The sequence below is a fragment of the Chelonoidis abingdonii genome, chromosome 3 (assembly GCF_003597395.2).
Source record: "Chelonoidis abingdonii isolate Lonesome George chromosome 3, CheloAbing_2.0, whole genome shotgun sequence".
Lineage (NCBI taxonomy): Eukaryota > Metazoa > Chordata > Testudines > Testudinidae > Chelonoidis > Chelonoidis abingdonii.
In genome coordinates this window covers 47,198,707-47,218,667 of record NC_133771.1, presented here as the reverse complement: position 1 = coordinate 47,218,667, position 19,961 = coordinate 47,198,707, and the positions used below count along the sequence as shown (strand labels likewise).

Sequence of the window (19,961 nt, the reverse complement as noted above, 5' to 3'; positions counted from 1 at the left end):
TTGATTTACAACTAAATAGAGCCTTTACACTGGACTTGGTAACTTTTTGCTACCTAGGAGGGTACACTTTATATACATTCAGTTAAGCAATTATCTAGCTTAATGGTTTTAAGATTCTTATTTATTGTACAATTTTGGTATGTTAGAAAATAGTGACTAATGTATTGCTTATTGACTAGATAATTAACTTTTTGCTCATGAGTTATGTAAAGCTGCATTCAAATGGTAACTGAAATTTAATTAAACATGCAGAACAGCATATAAAACTTATTTATTAAACAAAGCAACCTTAATTGTTTGGCATACATAAACTTCATTGTCCCTCCTCTCTTCTAAGAGCAGGAGAGTAAGTTTTCATGGTAGGCTGAGTCATAAATATGAATGATCTGAGAACTGAGCCAATCAGAGTTCAGATAGGGAGAAACTATAAAATAGGAATATGAGGCCATCCAGATTGGATCAGTGGATGATCCTGATGAGATGCATGCAGATACATGCTGGTGCCTCTGGAATCAGAAGTTTGTTTGCAACAGCAGTGGTGACTTTGCCAGTCTCTTGCATCCAGTAGCACAGACCACCACCCACCCCCTTTCCAGGATCAAGCTCTTTATCCAATACACAGCCTTTGTGCCAGATTTATAAAGCTTGATCTCAAAAGTTATATATTTTTCCCCCTGATCCTTTCTTTATATAGAAAAGCAGACTTTAACTCTTTTTTTATAGAGGCTCATGGATTCAGCATATGTATTCTTTATGAACTATTTTTGGAGGTTATGATAAGATTAAGGCCTTAACATATTTTATATTCAATTCAGATTTAATTTTAAACAGATTTTTTTTAAAAAGAAAGTTATTAATTAAATAACAATCAAAAAATCCAATTTAAATCTTTTTTTCTGAAAAAATCATTTAATCCAACATGGGCTAGTGCAGGTGGATTTATGCCATAGCTTACCATGACCACTGTCACCTGCAGAAATAACTCTTTTCTCACTCTCTATTTTTATAGGTTGTACAATGGAATCCCTGGATCAAACAATCAATAGCTACCTGGATGTCTGGCTCGGGCCAAGAGGTAAGTTGTTCATTTTATAAATAATGCACGTTTAATTTCTAGAACCAAAGTTCAAATGCATATATTGAAGTATAGAAACTGCCATAGGAAGAGACTGGCTTTCTAGTATCCTGAAGCTAATATGGTTTGTGTCAACTGCTTTGGTGCTCATAAACACCCAATTGTGCAAAACTGTAATGTTCAGAGAAAAGGGCTTCTGAAGCTACTGAGCAATCGGCTTATGACTTGAAGAGTGAGGAATGACAGACCTTGAAACTGTATCTGAGCTAATATACTGCAGCTGCTATTCTTCTTCCTACAAGTGTCAACCTGTTTTATGGTCTTATTCAGCTGGTTGCCTCAACAATACCCTGCAACATGAAATCCTACAAATTAATTAAATGTTGCATGAAAAATACTGTTTTAAGTTTGCTCTTCATGAAGTACCCGTTTGTAATGAGGGAGAGGGTAAATAAGAGTGTCTGTTACTGAAGACCAATCATTCATGAATTAAAATGACACAATCCTATCCTCTCCTTTTTTTTCCAAACATTTTAGTTTTGTTTAGTCTTTCAATTTTTTTCTCCTGTCCCTAATGCCTTATGCTTCTAATCCATTTTGCTTACCTTCTTTCGTTTTTTTTCCTTTTCTCCTTTTTTGAGATGGTGACAAATTGAATGCCATATCCTAGGTAAGGAGATTATAACAGTTTTATGTACTGGTTTTAGAGGGCATTGAAAATTATTAGGGGGCTGGGGCACATTACTTACGAGAAGAGGCTGAGGGAACTGAGGTTATTTAGTCTGCAGAAGAGAAGAGTGAGGGGGGATTTGATAGCAGCCTTCAACTATCTGAGAGGAAGCGCAGCTGTTCTCAGTGGTAGCAGATGACAGAACAAGGACCAATGGTCTCAAGCTGCAGTGCGGGAAGTCTAAGTTGGATATTAAGAAACACTATTTCACTAGGAGCGTGGTGAAGCACTAGAATGGGTGTTTTTAAGGCCTGGCTTGACAAAGCCCTGGCTGGGATGATTTTGTTGAGGTTGATCCTGCTTTGAGCAGGGGATTGGATTACATGACCTCCTGAGGTCCCTTCCAACCCTGATATTCTATTATTCTATATCTACACTGCAGTCATGGGCTGTGATTGCAACTTGCCTAGGCATACCTGAGCTAACTTTAATAGAGCTAGCTCAAGTATCAGAGCAGCTGTAGCTGAGTGGGCATCTGCATGGGTTAGCTGCCTGAATAAGTGCTGAAGGTTGTGGGTGGGCTTGTGCTGCTGTGATTTCAGCACTCCCGAGAAAAGCTAGCTCAGCTAGAATAAAGCTAGTTCGAGTATGTTTATGTGAGGTCCAGTCACACCCTATGACTACAGTGTAGATTGCCCCCAGGTATGGTATGGTTTCTGAGCTCCACTAAAATAGAGCTGGAGCCTCTTCACTGCTACAAAGTGTCTAAACTGAATTGGTGTGAGCTTGTATTAAACTGTGTGTTGATCCCATTATAGACAGGCCTCTATGGAACGGGACAAGCAGACACCTTCTCCATGACTATTTCCTTATGTATATTTCAGTTCAAAAAATTTTTTTTGTAAAAAGAGCATCATATATTTGTCTGAATATTTTTATATCCGTATCAAATTTGTTCAGTTTACTGTTTAAAAATGTGTCTTTTTCTACTTGCCAGTCTTGCCACCTCCCCCTGGAATCAGACTGTCAACTGGACTGTTTTCCTTCTGATGCATCACCAATAAAAAAGTTCCAAAAGCCAAAGTATGCTGAGTAACACTTGTGTAAAATCAGCATCCTGTTTGGGTTTACACTGGTGTAATTTATTGCTTGGAATATAGTGTGTGATGCACAATAAGGAATCCAGTTCCCTCTCTTAGCCATACTGGCTCCCAAGGACTAGCAGAAATAAAAACAGTAAGAATGTACTTTGCTTAATACAGTAAGCAGATATGACTTTGGAAACTAGCTATGTTGATATATTGAGGCTTTCAGGGAGAGAGGAAGAAACAAACAAAAAACAGCATGGTGAAGTTTATCAGCTTTAAAACTTATTCAGAATCTTCTTCTGTCCCAAATACCAAAGATAGATTTCAAATAATAGTTTAAAACACTTAGCAGCAATAACTCCCTTTTGAAAGCAATGTTTTCATTAGGAGCGGTGTTACTTGCATTTTGCTTAGCAACAGTGTGATTAAATGTAACCTTGCTATATATGCAAGTTATTGTGTAATTCAGAACAATCAGCATTTCTAGTAAGTTTATTTGCTGTTTTCCATCAAGCATTTTCTTTCATTCACATTGGTTCATGTTAGATTGAGCAAAATGTTTTCCTGACAAGGCTTATAGTAACAGTGTTTTAAATATTTCCATTTACTAAATTGCGGTAGTAAATTTTTTTTTTTTTAATTTTATTTCAGATCCCAGAGTAAAAGGATGGCTTCTTCTGGATAACTATACACCTACATTTATCTTCTCTGTCTTATACTTATTAATCGTATGGATAGGACCAAAGTACATGCAGAATAAGCAACCATTCTCATGCCGGGGAATTCTAGTGGTCTATAATGTTGGACTTACGCTACTGTCATTTTTTATGTTTTATGAGGTAGGAGGGTTTTTTGGTTTTTTTTGTGCAGTACCCTATTTAACCCCCACTTACACCAAAAACCTGTCTGTTGTGCATATTGTTGTCCTAAACTTGGTAAAATAGTTGCCAAAATGTTGCAACAATTCTTCACTGGTCACTTCTCCAAAGAAAATCACCATTATTACTAAGTTCATACGAGCACTGCCATCAATACCTTAGGGCATAGAGGATGGTGTGCAAAATAAATTGTTCTGAATGCGAAGCTCTCCTTCATCACACAATGAAAAGGAAAACTCAACTTCCTTGACTTGTTATAGTCTTCAGGTAAACCTCAGTAGTATTTGAATAGTTCCTAACTACTCCCCTAAATGAGAACCACAGTCAGGTTGTTCTAAGAATGGGTAGTTACATCACATCTGACTAGGGAGTGTGGAATATAATTTTATTTAAATGTAGTAGATCCTCATCTTAATCTTTGCTTTTGCACATTTGAGAATCACATCTTCTCAATCATCTTTGTTGTTCTGAAACAGAAATATGTTAGCACACTTGGGATGCCATTGTTTTCACAAAGTTAAAACCAGATTATTTAATATAATTCCTTCAACTTTGAGTGAAACTGTGTGTCTGTTTTATTTTACAAGATAGAGATCCAGAAACTATAAATTCCATCCTACCCCATCAACCAGATCAATAAGAATGTTCACAGTTAATATGCTGGGGTTAATTTTTTTTTCAGTATGTACTTAAAAAAATCAAAGTTAATTATGGTAACATCTTAAGCTTCATATCACTTAAATAATGGTGTAAATATGATAGGTATGTGTATTATCTGAGATTACTCCATGCAAATATATAAAATTAAGCATATGCAATATCACCAAAGACTTCATGACAAACATCTTAATCTATGGCACATATACAAGTGGCAGATTTCTTTGGCATTATAGTAAGTGTAGATAAAATTCCCATTGCAGCTGATCTCTTCTCTTCTGGCACTCAGAATAATACTCATTATTTTCCACATGAAGTTTTTGTAACAGGGTAGGAGGATGGCCTAGTAACCACTAAGAAGTCTTTTTTTCCATTACTAATGTCTGATTCTGTGAACTTAGAGCACCGGACTGAGACTCAGGGCACCCGGGTTCTGTTCCTGGCTCTGCCACTGGCCGCCTGGGTGACTCTGTGCAAGTTACTTTCCCTTTCTGTGTACCAGCTTCCCCATTTTACAGATGGGGATAATGATACTGATCTCCTTTATTAAAGCAATCTACTGATGGAAAGCACTATTCAAGTGAAGTATTATCATTATTATTAATTCATTATTTTTTCTTACTTAAGAGTTATTCCTTCACACTATTCCATATACATATTCCGTAAACTTTATGTGATGTAAAGCCTTTATAGTTGTATTACAGCTGAACTGCTTCTCTTTTTCATAGCAATCTCCCCACTTATTAAGCACCATTTGCCTTGTCAACTCAGCTAAATCAAATGCATGTTTATATTTTTTTAACACTTGCCTGGCATTACTCATGTGGCTTGGAAAACTGCCATAAAGTCACATAGTCAATGTGAGTTCTTTGATATGGTGAAGGGAAAAAATAAAACTTCACCTGTAGGCTACATGATTAGTGGCTAGAGCTTAAATTTAACTAGAATGTCATTGAACATAGTCTTTGCTACTGCAAAATATAATGCACCTTGATTTTCAGTGTTAGCGTTATATTTAGTGATCTTGCTCTCTGCATGAAAATATCCATTCAGCATTGTCTGGCAAGACCACAACTTTATTCACTTAATATCTGGAAACGCCAGCAATAAAATAAATAAATTGTACACTGCAGCTCAACATCCTTTCCTTAATCACTTCCAAATAATTCCCACCCAGGTCCCAGCTGTCTCGCTGCTGGGACCCAATGTCCTCCCCTCACTTGAGGTGAAAGGGGGTGGGGTTTGGCTCTGCTGTTCCAGACGTAGAAACCCCAGACTCCCCTTCTTCAGCTCCCTTAAGGGATGCTTTCCTTGAAATCCTTTCCCATATTATCCAATAACTATATCCTTTCCATAGAGTGCCTGCTGTGATACCTGCCATAAGTTTTATGTACTAAGGTGCAGCATTACAACCTAACTCCCTTACTCCAACCTGCTGGATCCCAAACTTACTGTGGGAAAGGAGAAAAGCCCACCCCGCTTTGACCAGTCCGGCAGCAAGGGGAAAATTCCTTCCCAGCTCCCCAGGGAAAAGGGTAACTAGCAAAATGCCCACAGCAGATCAAAAGGGAACCTGGTCCTTTTGTCAAGTTCATGGGTGAGTGAATGCTGCCAGCCTGATCCCAGTAAAAGAGGGGCTGTCTGGGGCTGCATGGGGTATAAATCAGACATGCCAAATCTGTGGGGGAAAAAACGCAGAAATTGGGCCTTTTTGATTGGCTCCTGCTTGCCGGGAACAAGGTGGGGGAGAGAGAGCCAAGGATGCACAGTGGGCTCACCACAGTCCCAGACTGCATGTGGTGGGGATCTAGTCACATAGAGTGTTGGGGTTCTTAGGGACTGGCTTGTTTTAGCCTTGTTTTGAAATGGGATTAACTTGATTTTTGGCTTATTGTGAAAGTTGGGGTGCTTTATTTACTGCATGAAAGTTGGCAACTCTGGTATAAATACTCCCCACATTTACACTCTTACAGCCAGCGGGAAGGGCTGTACAGTGGCCTTCTCCTTGCCTGGCCCCAGCTGCATACTGTCCATCTCTGTAAACTTTCCTCCTTCTCCCTACCTGTTGTAGAAGGGCCCTTAAAGGGACAATACCTCTTTTTTCTTCCAGCTAGCCAGACCAAGACCTCCCCCCGCCTTGTGTGGTGAGCACATTAGTGGGTGCAATATAACTATTTTTATAAATAGACACCCACAGAGCTCCAGTGTTTATATTAAATGTTAATGGCCTCAGTAACCTGTGTATGCTGTGACTTAGCATTTTGTAACATAAACTACATTATATGTATACAGTGCATTTCTGTTCAGCACCTCAGAAATCTTCTAGGGTTAATAAAACCAGTTCTTCAAACCCCTGGATAAACCCCCTTCAATAGACTCTGCATTGTGTCCATATTCATATAGTCCTAGAATGGCAGAGTTGAGGGCAAGCATAATAATGGAGTGCCAGCTAAGACCCTGATCCTGTGGAAAGCTGTCACACGGGAGGAGTCCTACTAACTTTGGTTGGACAACTCACTTGCATAATATTAAGCCTGTGCATGTTTGTTCCATACCACCAGTGTTGACAATTCACAATTCCACTGCAGGAGAGTATCTCTTTTGCTAACAAGAAATATGCATCTGATGAAGTGGGTATTTACCCACGAAAGCTCATGCTCCAAAACGTCTGTTAGTCTATAAGGTGCCACAGGATTCTTTGCTGCTTTTAAAGAAGTATAAGAATGTTTATCCTGTCCAACATCCTGCTTTTATATGAAATTTGGCAATAATGTACTGTGGACACTTCATTGCATATTCATATTTGACATTTATGTCTACAACTTTTTTTAAGTACATAGAACATTTAGCAGCTTGCAGTTACTGTACCTGATATTGTATTTGGAGTCTTGCTGCAATTTTATTAATGGTTGTGAGTCATAACAAGAACACCATTTACTAATGTTGTTTAAAAGAATGAGTTTTCTAGAATCTGAGATAATTGGGTCACCATACAACTAAGTCAGCATCCCAACTAAGAAATGATTAAAGTTAACCAATATGGCTTTCTTTTAGAATTGAGCACATATTCATAAAGATGATTTTTTACACACTTCTTTCTATTTGCTTTCTTAAGATCAGAAAAATAAGGTTTGAATTTCTGCCTCTTCTCCATTTTAACCTAAAATTCTTGTGATTTTAAGTCCCCCTGTTCACTTGTATTTGCCAGTATGCAATATCATTGGCCCCCTTGTTTTAATTGGGAAAGCTTCCTGACAGCATGGAGGCTAAAGTTCTGTGTCTGTATCAACAGAGCAGCAAGTTTGTACATATTGCTTCACTAATGTGCCTCAATCCAGACCTTCTGTTAATGAAGGTCCACAGTACAGTTTTATTTTGTGCAGGGTCTTTGACACAGACGGTAACCCCAAAGCACTTTATAAAGTTCAGTAATACAATTACAAAATTAAAGTAAAAATGAAAGCAGACAGGGAGAAAGTAACAGCCCATAACCAAGGGACAAAAACTAACTCTGTTCACTTTATGTTAATATAGATTCTGCTTTGGTTCCTCAGAACTAAATGACCATACCATTAATTTTGAGTAGCATTTTTAAAAATTGCCTTTAGAATGGTTAACTTTAGGTAATTTAAACATCACATGCTCTGTATTTCTGCTGGAATCTGCTCTTTCATTATGCTACAGTCAGTCTTTTGTAGAAAGCTGCATTTCATAAGAAAAGACATGTCCATGATCTGGCATTGATGGTGTCTTTAGGAAAGAAAGTTGAACTCCACTGGGGTTCTTGCCAAATTAAAAACTTCAGCTACAGGACTTCCCTAGTTACAGCTGAAATGTACAGAGATTCATAGGTCCTAAGTGGTTAGGGGACCTACCTATACTGTAAACACAAGATCAGTGATTCTCAAGTGACTCAAGACTTACTGCAGAGCCAGTTGATACCAGCTGTAAGGTGGACTGGCCCCATCTCCTATAAACAGAGAGGAGATGGGGGAGACAAGTTGTTCACCAAATGATAGCACAGAATTTTGCTGGTCATGTAGACAGTAACATTAATATAAACAACGTATCATACCAATACTTGCAGGTATGTAAATAATACCTTTGGGAACAATTACTAGTCAGGTCAGTGTGTCCCATGCGTGGCTAGTTTCTTAATTGTCTTTTTAATATGTGCTGAAATAAGGTAGAGCTAATAAATGTGGCTAAAAGAAACATGAGTAAATTAGAAAAAGCAAGCATGATTGATTAGTTTTCATGTTTAGAAAAAGCAGAGCATATTGTGAGCACTTGTGGAAACAAATGAGTAGTAAGTTATTTGAAATAATCTCTGACTACAGGTCATCCTTCCCTTTAAAAGGCTGCATCAGAACACCATTGTTTACTTTACTTAAGTGGAAGAAATTTTATACCAGGTTTAATTACAAGTGTTAAAAAAAACAAACCCCCACTTTGGATTGCACAACTCGGACATACCAATTAATCTGGAAGAATAAGCATTTGGTATGTAGGGTTGTTGACTGTAGCAAATATTCACTAATTGTAATAAATACAGTGTAAATGTTGTAGTTATTCCTCCATTTTTAATGGCCCCTGGAGTGATGAGGATTATGTAAGCTTTTTTCATACAATGTCCTGAAACAAGGTTTTATGCTACTTGACTAACTTGAGGATGCTAAAGAATCCATACAGGCTTTTCAGTCTTCAGTTATTCAGAACTCTTTCCATGCTGTCATAATGATGGTCTCTATGCAGCACCCACTGTCCAGAAATGAAGTTGGTCCTTTGGCATGCTTCTGCTTTTAAATGTTTATGCACACAGAGATTTGAGGTCTCCTCTTGGATGAGAAGTATGATAATAGAATTGTATTTTGTTTATGAGTGAGCAGTTGGTTAGACTGACATAAAGGAGAATAGATGGATATATTGCTGTTGGGGTTTTTTAGTTACATGCAAGGCTGCAGCTGTCCTTCTCCAATAAGATTTTCTCATTTGTGGTATGGTGATGCTCAGTTTGATTCTTTCACCCATACCATTCATAAGAAGACTCTTAAGTGTATGTACTAGTGTATAGTTAATTGCTTGCTTTAACTGGTGGTGTTTGTGAAGATCAAAAATGGTGACACAAACTGACTTTGGATTTTGTTTTAATTTTTTAAAGTAAAACTAACTGTTCTAAAGCACTTCACACTTTTTTTTTTTAAATTAGGCAGAAAAATGATGCTTTAGTTGTGAAAAAATTGACATTAGAAAAGGGCAGGCCATTTAAGTGGTTAACTTCTATAAGACATAACTAGAACCAATTTACTACCCATTCTCCAATTCTGAGATACATGCAAGTAAATTAACACCTCTTATCCTTAACTTTATTTAACTACAAAGTTTTCAGTGGTTATGTAAAACACTTTTTGTAACCCAAGTCATCCCTAGTGACACTGACAGAGAAGCCCTCCTATATTAGCACGTTGTTGGCAAGAACTGTGATTAAATGTTCTTGCTAACCCAGTTCCAGCATGAGTGTAGATGAGGCCAGAAATGGACGACTCTTGTTCTGAATACTCATTTCTGAACTGTTTTTCCTAGTTAGGACTGAACTACTTTTTGCACCTGGAAATTATCTAAATCAGTTACCACTTCTTTTTCTCTTTCTCTTTTTTTCTCTCTCTTTCTTTCTTTAAAGTGCCCAAAATGCCAAACTTTATAATAGCATGGATAATTTAATAGAAACATTAATGGAGGATGGGGAAGACTGCTGGGAATCTCTGGGTATGTCAACACAGTGAGCAGCAGCCTGTGGCAGCAACTCTCAAGAGCTCAGATTGGCAGACTCAGGCTATCAGCCCTTGCACTATGGAACTACAAATAGCTGTGTAGACATTGCTGCTGAGGCTGGAGTTGGGGCTCTGAAGTCCTTCCTCAGGTTTCAGAGCCTGAGCTCCAGCCTGAGCCACAATGTCTACGCAGCTATTCTCAGTGCAAGCCTGAGTTTGTCGACCTGGGCTCTGAGTCTCACTGCCATTCATTATGTAGACATACCTCATGGAAATGTCTACATTGCGATTAAAAACCTACAGCTGGCCTGTGCCAGCTCACCCAGGCTCCTGGGGCTCAGGCGAAGGGGCTGTTTCACTGCAGCATAGACTTGTGGGCTCAAGTTGGAGCCCTGGCTCTAGGACCCTGTAAGGTGGGAGATCCCAGAGATCAGGCTGCATCCTGAACCCAAATGTCTACACCACAGTTAAACGTCCCTTAGCACAGGCCAGCTGCGGGTGTCTAATTGCAGTGCAGGTATACCCTACAAGGCTAGAAGCAGCCAAACACAACCCCTTCAGTTCAAGAGCTGTAATGGGAACATAGTGGCAAAGAAGAAAGAAATGAAAATGTACAGCTTGGTTCAACCTGATAATGTACGTGTGATAGGGGTGCTCAGAATCTCTGTCATAAGACCTGTAGGAACAAATTACTATTACACACAGTGCCAGAAAATCGACAACCACCTATATAAGGCAGGTAGTCATTTGGCTGGCTGGAACATACCAGCACTAAAAGGTTTAGTATTAAAAGTAATCTTGAAGAATCCGAACGTAGCAGAATACTAATTCTTCATGATTTCTTCAGACAATAAATAATTCTGAAAATGTGAATAATTTGACACAACGGGGGAAAGGTGAACTATTTCCAAACAAGTAAAACCGTCGCCATGATTTGAAGTCAGCACCTTTTGAAGTATTAGGCATGGGGAAAGTTTTGGTATAATGGAAATGTTCAGGTGGTATTTTTGCCATCATAAGGCACTGGGCGTGCAACATAAAGGCTGTAAAACTCCAGCAGTTTTCCTTTCCTAGTTCATACTCTGTGCACATAAAACTTAATATCTTTTCTTCAAAAAGTCAGAAATAGAATTTACTTTTTGTCTAAGTGCCCCACTTCTACACAAAATAATCAGCAGAAACGTTTTTTAGCTCTAAAATAGGTTTGTTCAAAAACACACACAAATCTTTCAAAACTCGACGGGGATGGGATCTTTACCTGTCCCTTTTAGTCCAGGACACAGTAATTGGAGCAGGAAGGTGGCGGGGAAGAATATGGAACTGTTATTAACTAGGCTTTCAATCACTACCATGATTCAGTTACTGTTTGGGGCTTAAATTGTAACCTAATGTCCCAGAATCAGCCAGTAAAGCTGCGGCCATGGTTCTGGTGTACTGTCAAGTGCAATATTTTCATCAGATGATACCTTATTCTTTCATCTTGTCAGCTGGTTACAGGAGTATGGGAAGGAGGATACAATTTCTTCTGTCAGGACACACACAGTGGAGGTGAAGCTGATATGAAGGTAACATTACTTGTTATAACTCAATTGCTACTTGAAATTTTCTCTTTGCAGATGAGTGAAGAGCAGAACAGGATTTATCTAAACAGGCTCCTCCTCCCCCTCCCCCAAGTATACTCGGTGCACAGAAAGTACACGTTGAAACTTGGCAGTTAGTCCCTAATATGATATAATCACTAAGTCCCTACTAAATTCCCGGCCATGAAAAATGTGTCACGGGCCGTGAAATCTGGTCTCCCACTGTGAAATCTGGTCTTTTGTGTGCTTTTACCCTATATTACACAGATTTCACAGAGGAGACCAGCATTTCTCAAATTGGGGGGTCCTGACCCAAAAGGGAGTTGCAGGAGGGTCACATGGTTATTTTAGGGGGGCTCATGGTATTGGCACCCTTACTGCTGTGCTGACTTCAGAGCTGGGCAACTGGAGAGCGGTGGCTGTTAACCTGGCACCCAGCTCTGAAGGCAGCACCTTGCCAGCAGCAGTGCAGAAGTAAGGGTAGCAATACCATGCCACTCTTAGTTCCGCGCTCCAGCCTTCAGAGCTGGCTGGCAGGACACTGAGGGCCCAGTTCTGCAGGCAGCAGCACAGAAGTAAGGGTGGCAATACAATACCATGCCATCCTTCTGCACTGCTGCTAGTGGTGGCTCTGCCTTCAGAGCTGGGCTCCTGGCCAGCAGCCACTGCTGTCCAACTGCTCAGCTCTGAAGGCAGGCTGCTGCGAGCAGCAGTACAGAAATAAGGGTAGCAGTACCACAACTCCTCCTACAATAACCTTGCAAGCCCCCCAACTCCTTTTTGGGTCAAGACCCCTACAATTACAACATTGTGAAATTTCAGATTTAAATCGCTGAAATAATGAAATTTCTGATTTTAAAAATCATATGACTGTGAAATTGACCAAAATGGACTCTGCATTTGGTGGGGCCCTACTAATCACATTTGGTATTTGAAAAGAGCTCTTGAGGCTGGATTCATGTTTTGACACCTACTATGCCCATTACGGCAGCATTTGGGTACACTTAAAATTAAAAAAAAAAAAAAAAAAAAAGTTTATAACTCTTCTCCTCCCCACACCTGATCGCCCTGCTGTGAACTGCTTTTCCCCCATCCTCAGCAAAACACTTCTATGATATGTAGAGGAGATGTTTTCCACAGAAAGCAAAACAGAAATATGTTGGTTAAACATCCTGCCTCGTGTCTCACTTTAATAGCCTCATAAAATATTCTCTGTCATCCTTCTCAGTCCTGCCTTTTTAGACTCATGTCTCTGACAGAAAACTTGGTGCAAGGAATGTGCTGAGCTTTCCAGTGATTTTGCCATGAATATCTAGAAGTAGTGAGATGTGTTCTGTTGACTTGAGAGAATTGCAGGGGCAACTCCTGAATTTATTATTTTTCCCTCCTCTACATGTAGATCGTACGTGTCCTTTGGTGGTACTACTTCTCCAAACTCATCGAATTCATGGACACCTTCTTTTTCATTTTGCGAAAAAATTATTACCAGATCACTGTTCTTCATGTCTATCATCATGCATCCATGCTGAACATCTGGTGGTTTGTTATGAACTGGGTGCCTTGTGGTCACTGTAAGTACTGTGGAGGAGAGAACCTACAACAGACCTATGTTTTATTTAAGGCCAAATTCTGCCACAGGATGCATATAAGCAACTCCCATTGACTTCAGTCTCAGGATCTGGCCCATCTTGCTTAAAATGCAGCAAAAAAATTAAGTTGCTTTATTAAATTACAAGCAATACCAATAGTTGCAGGTATGAAGCTGCCTGTCAGCCCTTTCCGCAATGATTGAACAGTGGAAGCGTTTCAGTGTAGATAATCGGTTTTGCAGGAAGTACAATCTGTTTGCCTGCTGCCGTAGCGTGGCTCTGACATCTGTGTCAGCTGTGCTTGCTTTCTTTCACAGCACATGCAAATATTCAAGCAAAGCTTCCAAGGAGAAACAGGTTTTAAGTCAGGCTTGGAAGCCTGCTGCAGGTAGGTGTAAGGTGGCTGATAACTGCTAGAAATCAAACCATTGTCTGAGTCCATCCAAACTTTGCTTACTCAGGATGTTTTTCCCTTTAATTTATCCTGTTCTATGGGTGGCCATAACAAATTATTTCAGTTAAAATTTTTGTCCCATGGGCACTCATGAACTTGACTGAATGCTCTTTTGCCTCTTCCCATCTCTCCTCTTGTTTAAAACCTTACTAAATACTGCTGACCTCTTGCAATCTCACTTGGATTCTTTTAATTTCATTTCTTTTAACTGACCTTGTTTCCCAAATGTGTTAGCATAAAAATATGGGGGAGGCAACAATAATGTAGAGGAATAGCAAAGCTTGTGGGTCAGTGATTTTGCTGATCGAGATTAGCATAGCTTTGCTGAAGGAAAGTTTTTATGGGATCAGTCTGTGTCACCAACCTGGCGTGCATAAGAAATACCAGTTGTGTGGATAGAAAAGCTGCAAAACTCTCAAAACCCTTCTTGGTTCTGAGAAGAACAGTACAGAAACTGCATTTATTTCTTAATGTCAACATGGAGCAAGTAACATTTAACTTCAGAGGCGTGCATGTGTAACTATGTTGTTATAGAGCAGTGGTGCAGACCCCGCTGGAAATCTTTAGACATCGGTCTGCAGGTTGAAAACCACGGTTCTAGAGAGAAGTCAAGCACCTATTTGTCTTAGCTTTACAATAGTAAAAGCCACACAATCACATGTTTAAGTGGGCTTAAAAATGCTTGATAATTCCCTGTTTGTTGGGTTTTCTTTTTTTCGAGCTAGCTATTCTACTTGGGCTTTGATAGCGTATGCAATTTAGTGATAGGCAGCGAAAACTTCAAATCCTTTAATGACAGAGCCATTGTAAACAAAGCCAAATAAAATGGATAAACTGAGCTTTTGGAAATCCTCAGAATGTTGTGTCTTATGACCAAAAGCAGACTGCTAGTTTCAGTGGAAATGCCTGGCAAAGGAGGCTAGGTCTAAAATTAGACCTGTGAAGCTTTGGTTTGTGGACATGTTTGTGCACCTCCACCCTCTTGCCTCAACTTTTCTGAGCAGATAGAGTGTTGAAATGAACAACAACCCTAGTTGGATAAGTGGAGCAGACAGGTAGGTGTAGAAGGTTGGCACAAAATGCACTGATCGTGTGCACAGTTGCAAAAGGCCCTGCGCTTATTGCCTGTTTGAGAGTCTGATTCTTTTTTAGCCTTTAGTTTTGGGGAAACTGCCTATTTAAAAAGGTCCTGCTAATGTTTAAATGTCACCTTCTGTGGCTATGCATTTTAGCACTGTTCAGGTTCCAAGTGTGCCAACTTGTTTTCTGTATTAAAATGCCCTCTCTCTTCCCATCTCCATTTTAGCATACTTTGGTGCCACCCTTAACAGCTTTATCCATGTCCTGATGTACTCCTACTACGGATTGTCTGCTATTCCAGCTATGCGCCCTTATCTATGGTGGAAGAAATACATCACTCAAGGACAGCTGGTGAGTTACTCCGTTTTTGGTTCCCTGCCAGACTTCTCTGGCACTGGAGGAGCTGTTTTTCCCTGCCTGTAATAAAGGGAGGGAATTTTAATTTCTTGACTGAAAGCTAGTAAACTAGGGGAGGGCATTTTGCATTGTGCTTACCATAATGGGGGCTTCTGGGCAGTCATCGTAACATAACAGTAATTTTCAATGAGAAGGTTAGCGATGCCTCTGTCCACTCATCTCTGACTTGCAGCTAAATTTATTCCTGTGTCACAGCACTGCGCTTTCTGTGATTCTGTAGTGAGAATGCAGGGAAAAGCTAAGTTTCTTCCCAAGCACTCTGAGCCAGTGCATTCTTCTAAAGCATTTGTTGATCATGAACTGATGTTGCAATGACAGACTGGAACCTGCATGTGACTCAAAATCCTAGGTAAAGAGGCCCTTTATTCTAATCCTGCAAAACAGTTGTCTTCCTGCCTGGTTTTTATGTACAGTTGTAAATGGTTCTCTAAATATTGTTCAATATTTCTATCCTTCAGCTACACTTTAAGTAGGTGGATTTTATCACTTTTTTTATAATTGTTATACTTTTTCCCACATCAATTGGTATTGTTCTCTTATACCTCTGCTGGTACCTAGATGTTTTGTGTACAGCATGTGATGAAGAAAAATAGCTGAGCAATGGGTTTGTGCATGTAGTGACAGCAATAAGATTTTGCTCTTATGTAGTACTCCTAATCTGTAGATCTCAAACCACCACATAAAGGACAGCAAGTGTTAGCCCCACTCTATAGAAAAGGAACTGAGGCACAAAGAAGTGATTTGGCTAGGCAGGTGGTTGGCAGAGCTGTGAATAGACTCAATTCAATTAAACCTTATTGGTATGACAACCTATACAAGTGTTGCCAAACTATGAAAATGGACACCTCAGGTTTCTCTGAGAGATTGGTATAATATGTCCAGGACAGAGCTGCGCACTGTTGGGAGTCTGACTCCCTGTGTCCATTTGTCAGCAATGTTCATTCTTGATCCAGTGGCAAGTTGATGTGTTATGTGGGGCTGGCTGCACCATCCTTCTCCCAGGGTTAGGCACCATTTCTCCTCATCACATTTAGATGACAATAGAACTCAAGTCTCTGCCTAATGGTAGCCCTGGAAAGGTAGTCTTGCCTGCACTGTCCTGTCTGGGGATGCTCAGTTTTGTCTGTCTTGCAGGGAAACAATCTTTCTATTGTTCTTAATCTGCCAACTTCCCTGTAAGGCTGAAACTTGCTTCAAGCCGTCTGCAGCACTTAATTCCTGAACAGTGTTTGCACAGAGAGACCTTAAGCAGAGAAGACCAGCAGAGGTTCCTGTGCACCCCCTGCCTGCTGACGAAAGGGTCTCCATGGTGGCCTTGGGTAGGCCAGCACAGAGGTCCTCGGGGAGGGACCCCAAGAGAGCCACCACATGCTATGGTTCCAAGTAGTGTGGCAGTGGATTTCACCTCCCAGACCTTTCCACGCTCCACCAACACTGAGTCTGAATACTTCATTTGGATGGGTGAATTTTACCCTTTAATCCATTTAAGATAAATAACTCCTGCACAGGATTCACTAAGCGCTTTGAGGTGAAGCAATATTTGTAAAATAAAGAGCTTTCAAAAAGAGAACCCAAATATTGTGGTCCAGACAAAGGTCTGTCAGCAAGTGTTTCCTAAAATCCTTGTTCCTGACATAAAGGCAAAGTCTCTTCAGACTCACTTTAGTGACCATTTGGACTTGTTTAGAAATCATTTCACTAGTTCTTGGTCTGTTGGTTTGTTTCCCCTTCTTTTCACTACTGTGCTCCTATTTTTTTCCTCTTTCAGATTCAATTTGTCCTGACAATCTTCCAGACAAGCTGTGGTGTTGTTTGGCCATGTGCCTTCCCTATGGGATGGCTGTATTTCCAGATCTCCTATATGATTTCTTTGATTATCCTCTTCACAAATTTCTACATTCAGGTAAAACAAATGTTCGTTCATTCATTCTTTGCACAAGTCTTATTTGAAAGCCTTGAAACATGTGGTTTTCCCCTCTTCAGTATAAATGTGTTTTCACTATTGGCACTTGTCTGCCCTTCATGGTATATGCTGTATGTGCACTCAGGAAGATTAGGAATTTGAATAACAAGTTTCTAATGAAAAAATGCTCAGCTAAGGTAATGTAAAGTATAAGTGTATAGGAAATAGTGCTCTGCTCAAGGAACAGCTTTCCATTTTGAAATACAGTAGTGACCTGTAAAGACAATTTGCAATGTACTCATGTAAAGAAGTATCATGCATTATCAAAGCTGCAAAAACAATGGCTCAATGTCACACATGATCATAACTTTTAGGAAATTGCTCCAAAGCTTGACTTGTAAAATAATCCTTTGCCAGAAATACACAAAACTATTTAGAACTGTTTTTTGCATTGACATTTGCTCTCCTTCTCTCCCCTCTGGCCCCCAAATACAGAACACTAGCATGCTAGCATTAAGTCTCTGGCTCAAAAATTCAGCATAATAGCTACTGAAAAATTATCTCTGAATGTGTTGAAGGCTTAGTGTATATCACTGTAATCAGGGTCCTGTGCTAGGATGTGCAAGTCAGTGCACATGTTTAATTGCTCTGAGGGAACAGACCTTTTGTATGTGATTTAAAACAAAACTTTGTGCACATCTATGTATTTTAGACTTACAAAAAGAAGGCATCCTCCAGAAGGAAAGAATATCAGAATGGCTCTACAGCCGCTGTGAACGGGTACACAAACAGCTTTTCTTCCCTTGAGAGCAATGTGAAACAAAGAAAACAAAGAAAGGATTGAAGACCAAACTGAGAAACCATTTTGATACCACAGACAACAAAATAATCTGATTGTAAGCACAATAAGAGTTGTGCACTGATACCCTAACAGCTACTGTAACTATTCCTGCCTAGAATAGTGCGATTTATGTAGGACTTAACCTGTGCAAACGCCCTAGAAACTGTATACAGTTAAAGTTAATAATTCTAGGCATCACTGACCCCGCTATAGACTGTGGAAGGAAGTATTATTGTAGTATATGACACTGCTGTTGCCTTACTAGTGAATATAATAGGTGCTGAATTATGATTCACAGTTTCAGAACACTGTAATCCAAACTCATGTTTTTTACTGTAGATTATGCATGTGATTGTAAATGTAATTTGTACAATGTTGGTTTCAGTAGGTAAACACACATGCCTTAAAAAAAAAAAAAAATAATAATAATTAAAAAGCAGGGCCCAAAGCTTATTAATGGTTTCAGAATTAGGGTACGTTTCAACTTTGAGTTGATTGACTTTTTAATAAGTCATTTAGAAAAATCCATTGATCGTTTTACTGTACTGTATGTGACGCATAATGTTAAGTATCTCCTACATGTTACAGTGAAATTAGAAATAGCGCCTTTAGTTTTGTATATTTGGCTTTAATTGACTAAGCAGTCACAATCAAGATGGAAGTTTATTTTACCTTTTTAATAGATCTTATTTTTTTATTTTGCATATGTCACTAATGCTTAAGCAGTCCAGCAAGACGTAAATATTAATTGTCTCTAAGAGTTAGGGAATATACAGGGAAGGTACATCTTGGTTTTTTACTTCTGTGAATTGCTAAATTGCAAAGCAGTTTTTAATACTGGAAAGCATACCAGTTTCAAGCATTGTGGTACCATAGCCATATTCATGTTTCAGAAGTGACTGGATAGTCTATGACCTTAGTAAAGTTCTTTTAAAAATGAAGATAAAGGATGCTTTTCAAATGTAATTATTCATATTGGCATTTGTATTGCTATTTGTGTACCATACTTTAAGTCATTCTTAAAATGTGCCTAGCTCACAAAAAGATTTTTTTTTCCCAGAAAGTAAAATTAAACAGATCAAGTCACACAGACATCAAAAAATAAACCTTTGGAAATGTGCTGGAGATGAGTGTTTTTGTTTCTTGAGTGTAAATTGTGTAGATCACCTGTAACTTTTTGGCTTATCTACAAATTTGTTTAGAACTGCTTGTTAAAATTCCTGTTAATGGTAAAATCTTGCCTTGCACACATGAGGAGACAGTTGCAAAGCAGACATCTATAGCTGGTATGTTATCTACTATCGTGGAGTTTAGATTATGAATACTTTTATTCATTGAGCTCAGAACATTTAACTAATCATGCAAGACATCCTGTTGGTCATTTGCTTAAGTTTGTATGTTAACTATTTTGTTTGATATTTATATAAATATCAGAGTTTTACCATGTTTAACTTCTTAATTTTTTGCACATCTGTTAGGGAAATAATGAGTTTTCCTATTAGCTTTGGGGATTTTCTTGTTTTAAAGGAGACACATCATCTGTTTACATTTACATTATCAAAGCTTGTGTGTCTTCATTCCTAGGTACTGGTTTGCACAGTCTTTACATATTTCAGTACAGCAGCTGTAACATTCAAAATACGCTAAGTGTGCTAGAAATAAACCCTTGGCTCATCTGAATATACCTACATTGTTAGTGTTTGACATTGTTTAATCATTAAAACATTTTTGATTATCTCTGCCTGAATTCCATAGTACTTTATTTTATGGATTTGATATTGCACCTTATTTTGTATGATGCTAAGTGAGAACTATCATGGTTGTTAGAAATAAGGGGGAACTACAAAGACTTACAGAAATTTAACACACACATACATCAAATAACAAATTCCTTACAAGAAACATTGACAGCTACCAAACACCTAGCTTTAATTGTAGAAATAATTATCCACATGGGT

At 39.0% G+C, this 19,961-nt stretch overlaps 1 protein-coding gene across 1 annotated transcript in view; it reads left to right on the top strand.

Annotated features, from left to right (window-relative positions):
* The window catches only part of ELOVL5 (ELOVL fatty acid elongase 5), a 59,308-nt gene extending 39,568 nt beyond the window's left edge, over positions 1 to 19,740 (top strand). Inside the window, exons 2-8 of the mRNA XM_032763998.2 lie at positions 1,010 to 1,075; positions 3,485 to 3,672; positions 11,627 to 11,704; positions 13,119 to 13,290; positions 15,069 to 15,193; positions 17,028 to 17,162; positions 17,875 to 19,740. Of these exons, the coding sequence (XP_032619889.1) occupies positions 1,018 to 1,075; positions 3,485 to 3,672; positions 11,627 to 11,704; positions 13,119 to 13,290; positions 15,069 to 15,193; positions 17,028 to 17,162; positions 17,875 to 18,006 (888 nt within the window). The 5' untranslated portion in view covers positions 1,010 to 1,017 and the 3' untranslated portion in view covers positions 18,007 to 19,740. The remainder of the gene's footprint in view (positions 1 to 1,009; positions 1,076 to 3,484; positions 3,673 to 11,626; positions 11,705 to 13,118; positions 13,291 to 15,068; positions 15,194 to 17,027; positions 17,163 to 17,874) is intronic.
* Positions 19,741 to 19,961: the final 221 nt, after the last annotated feature.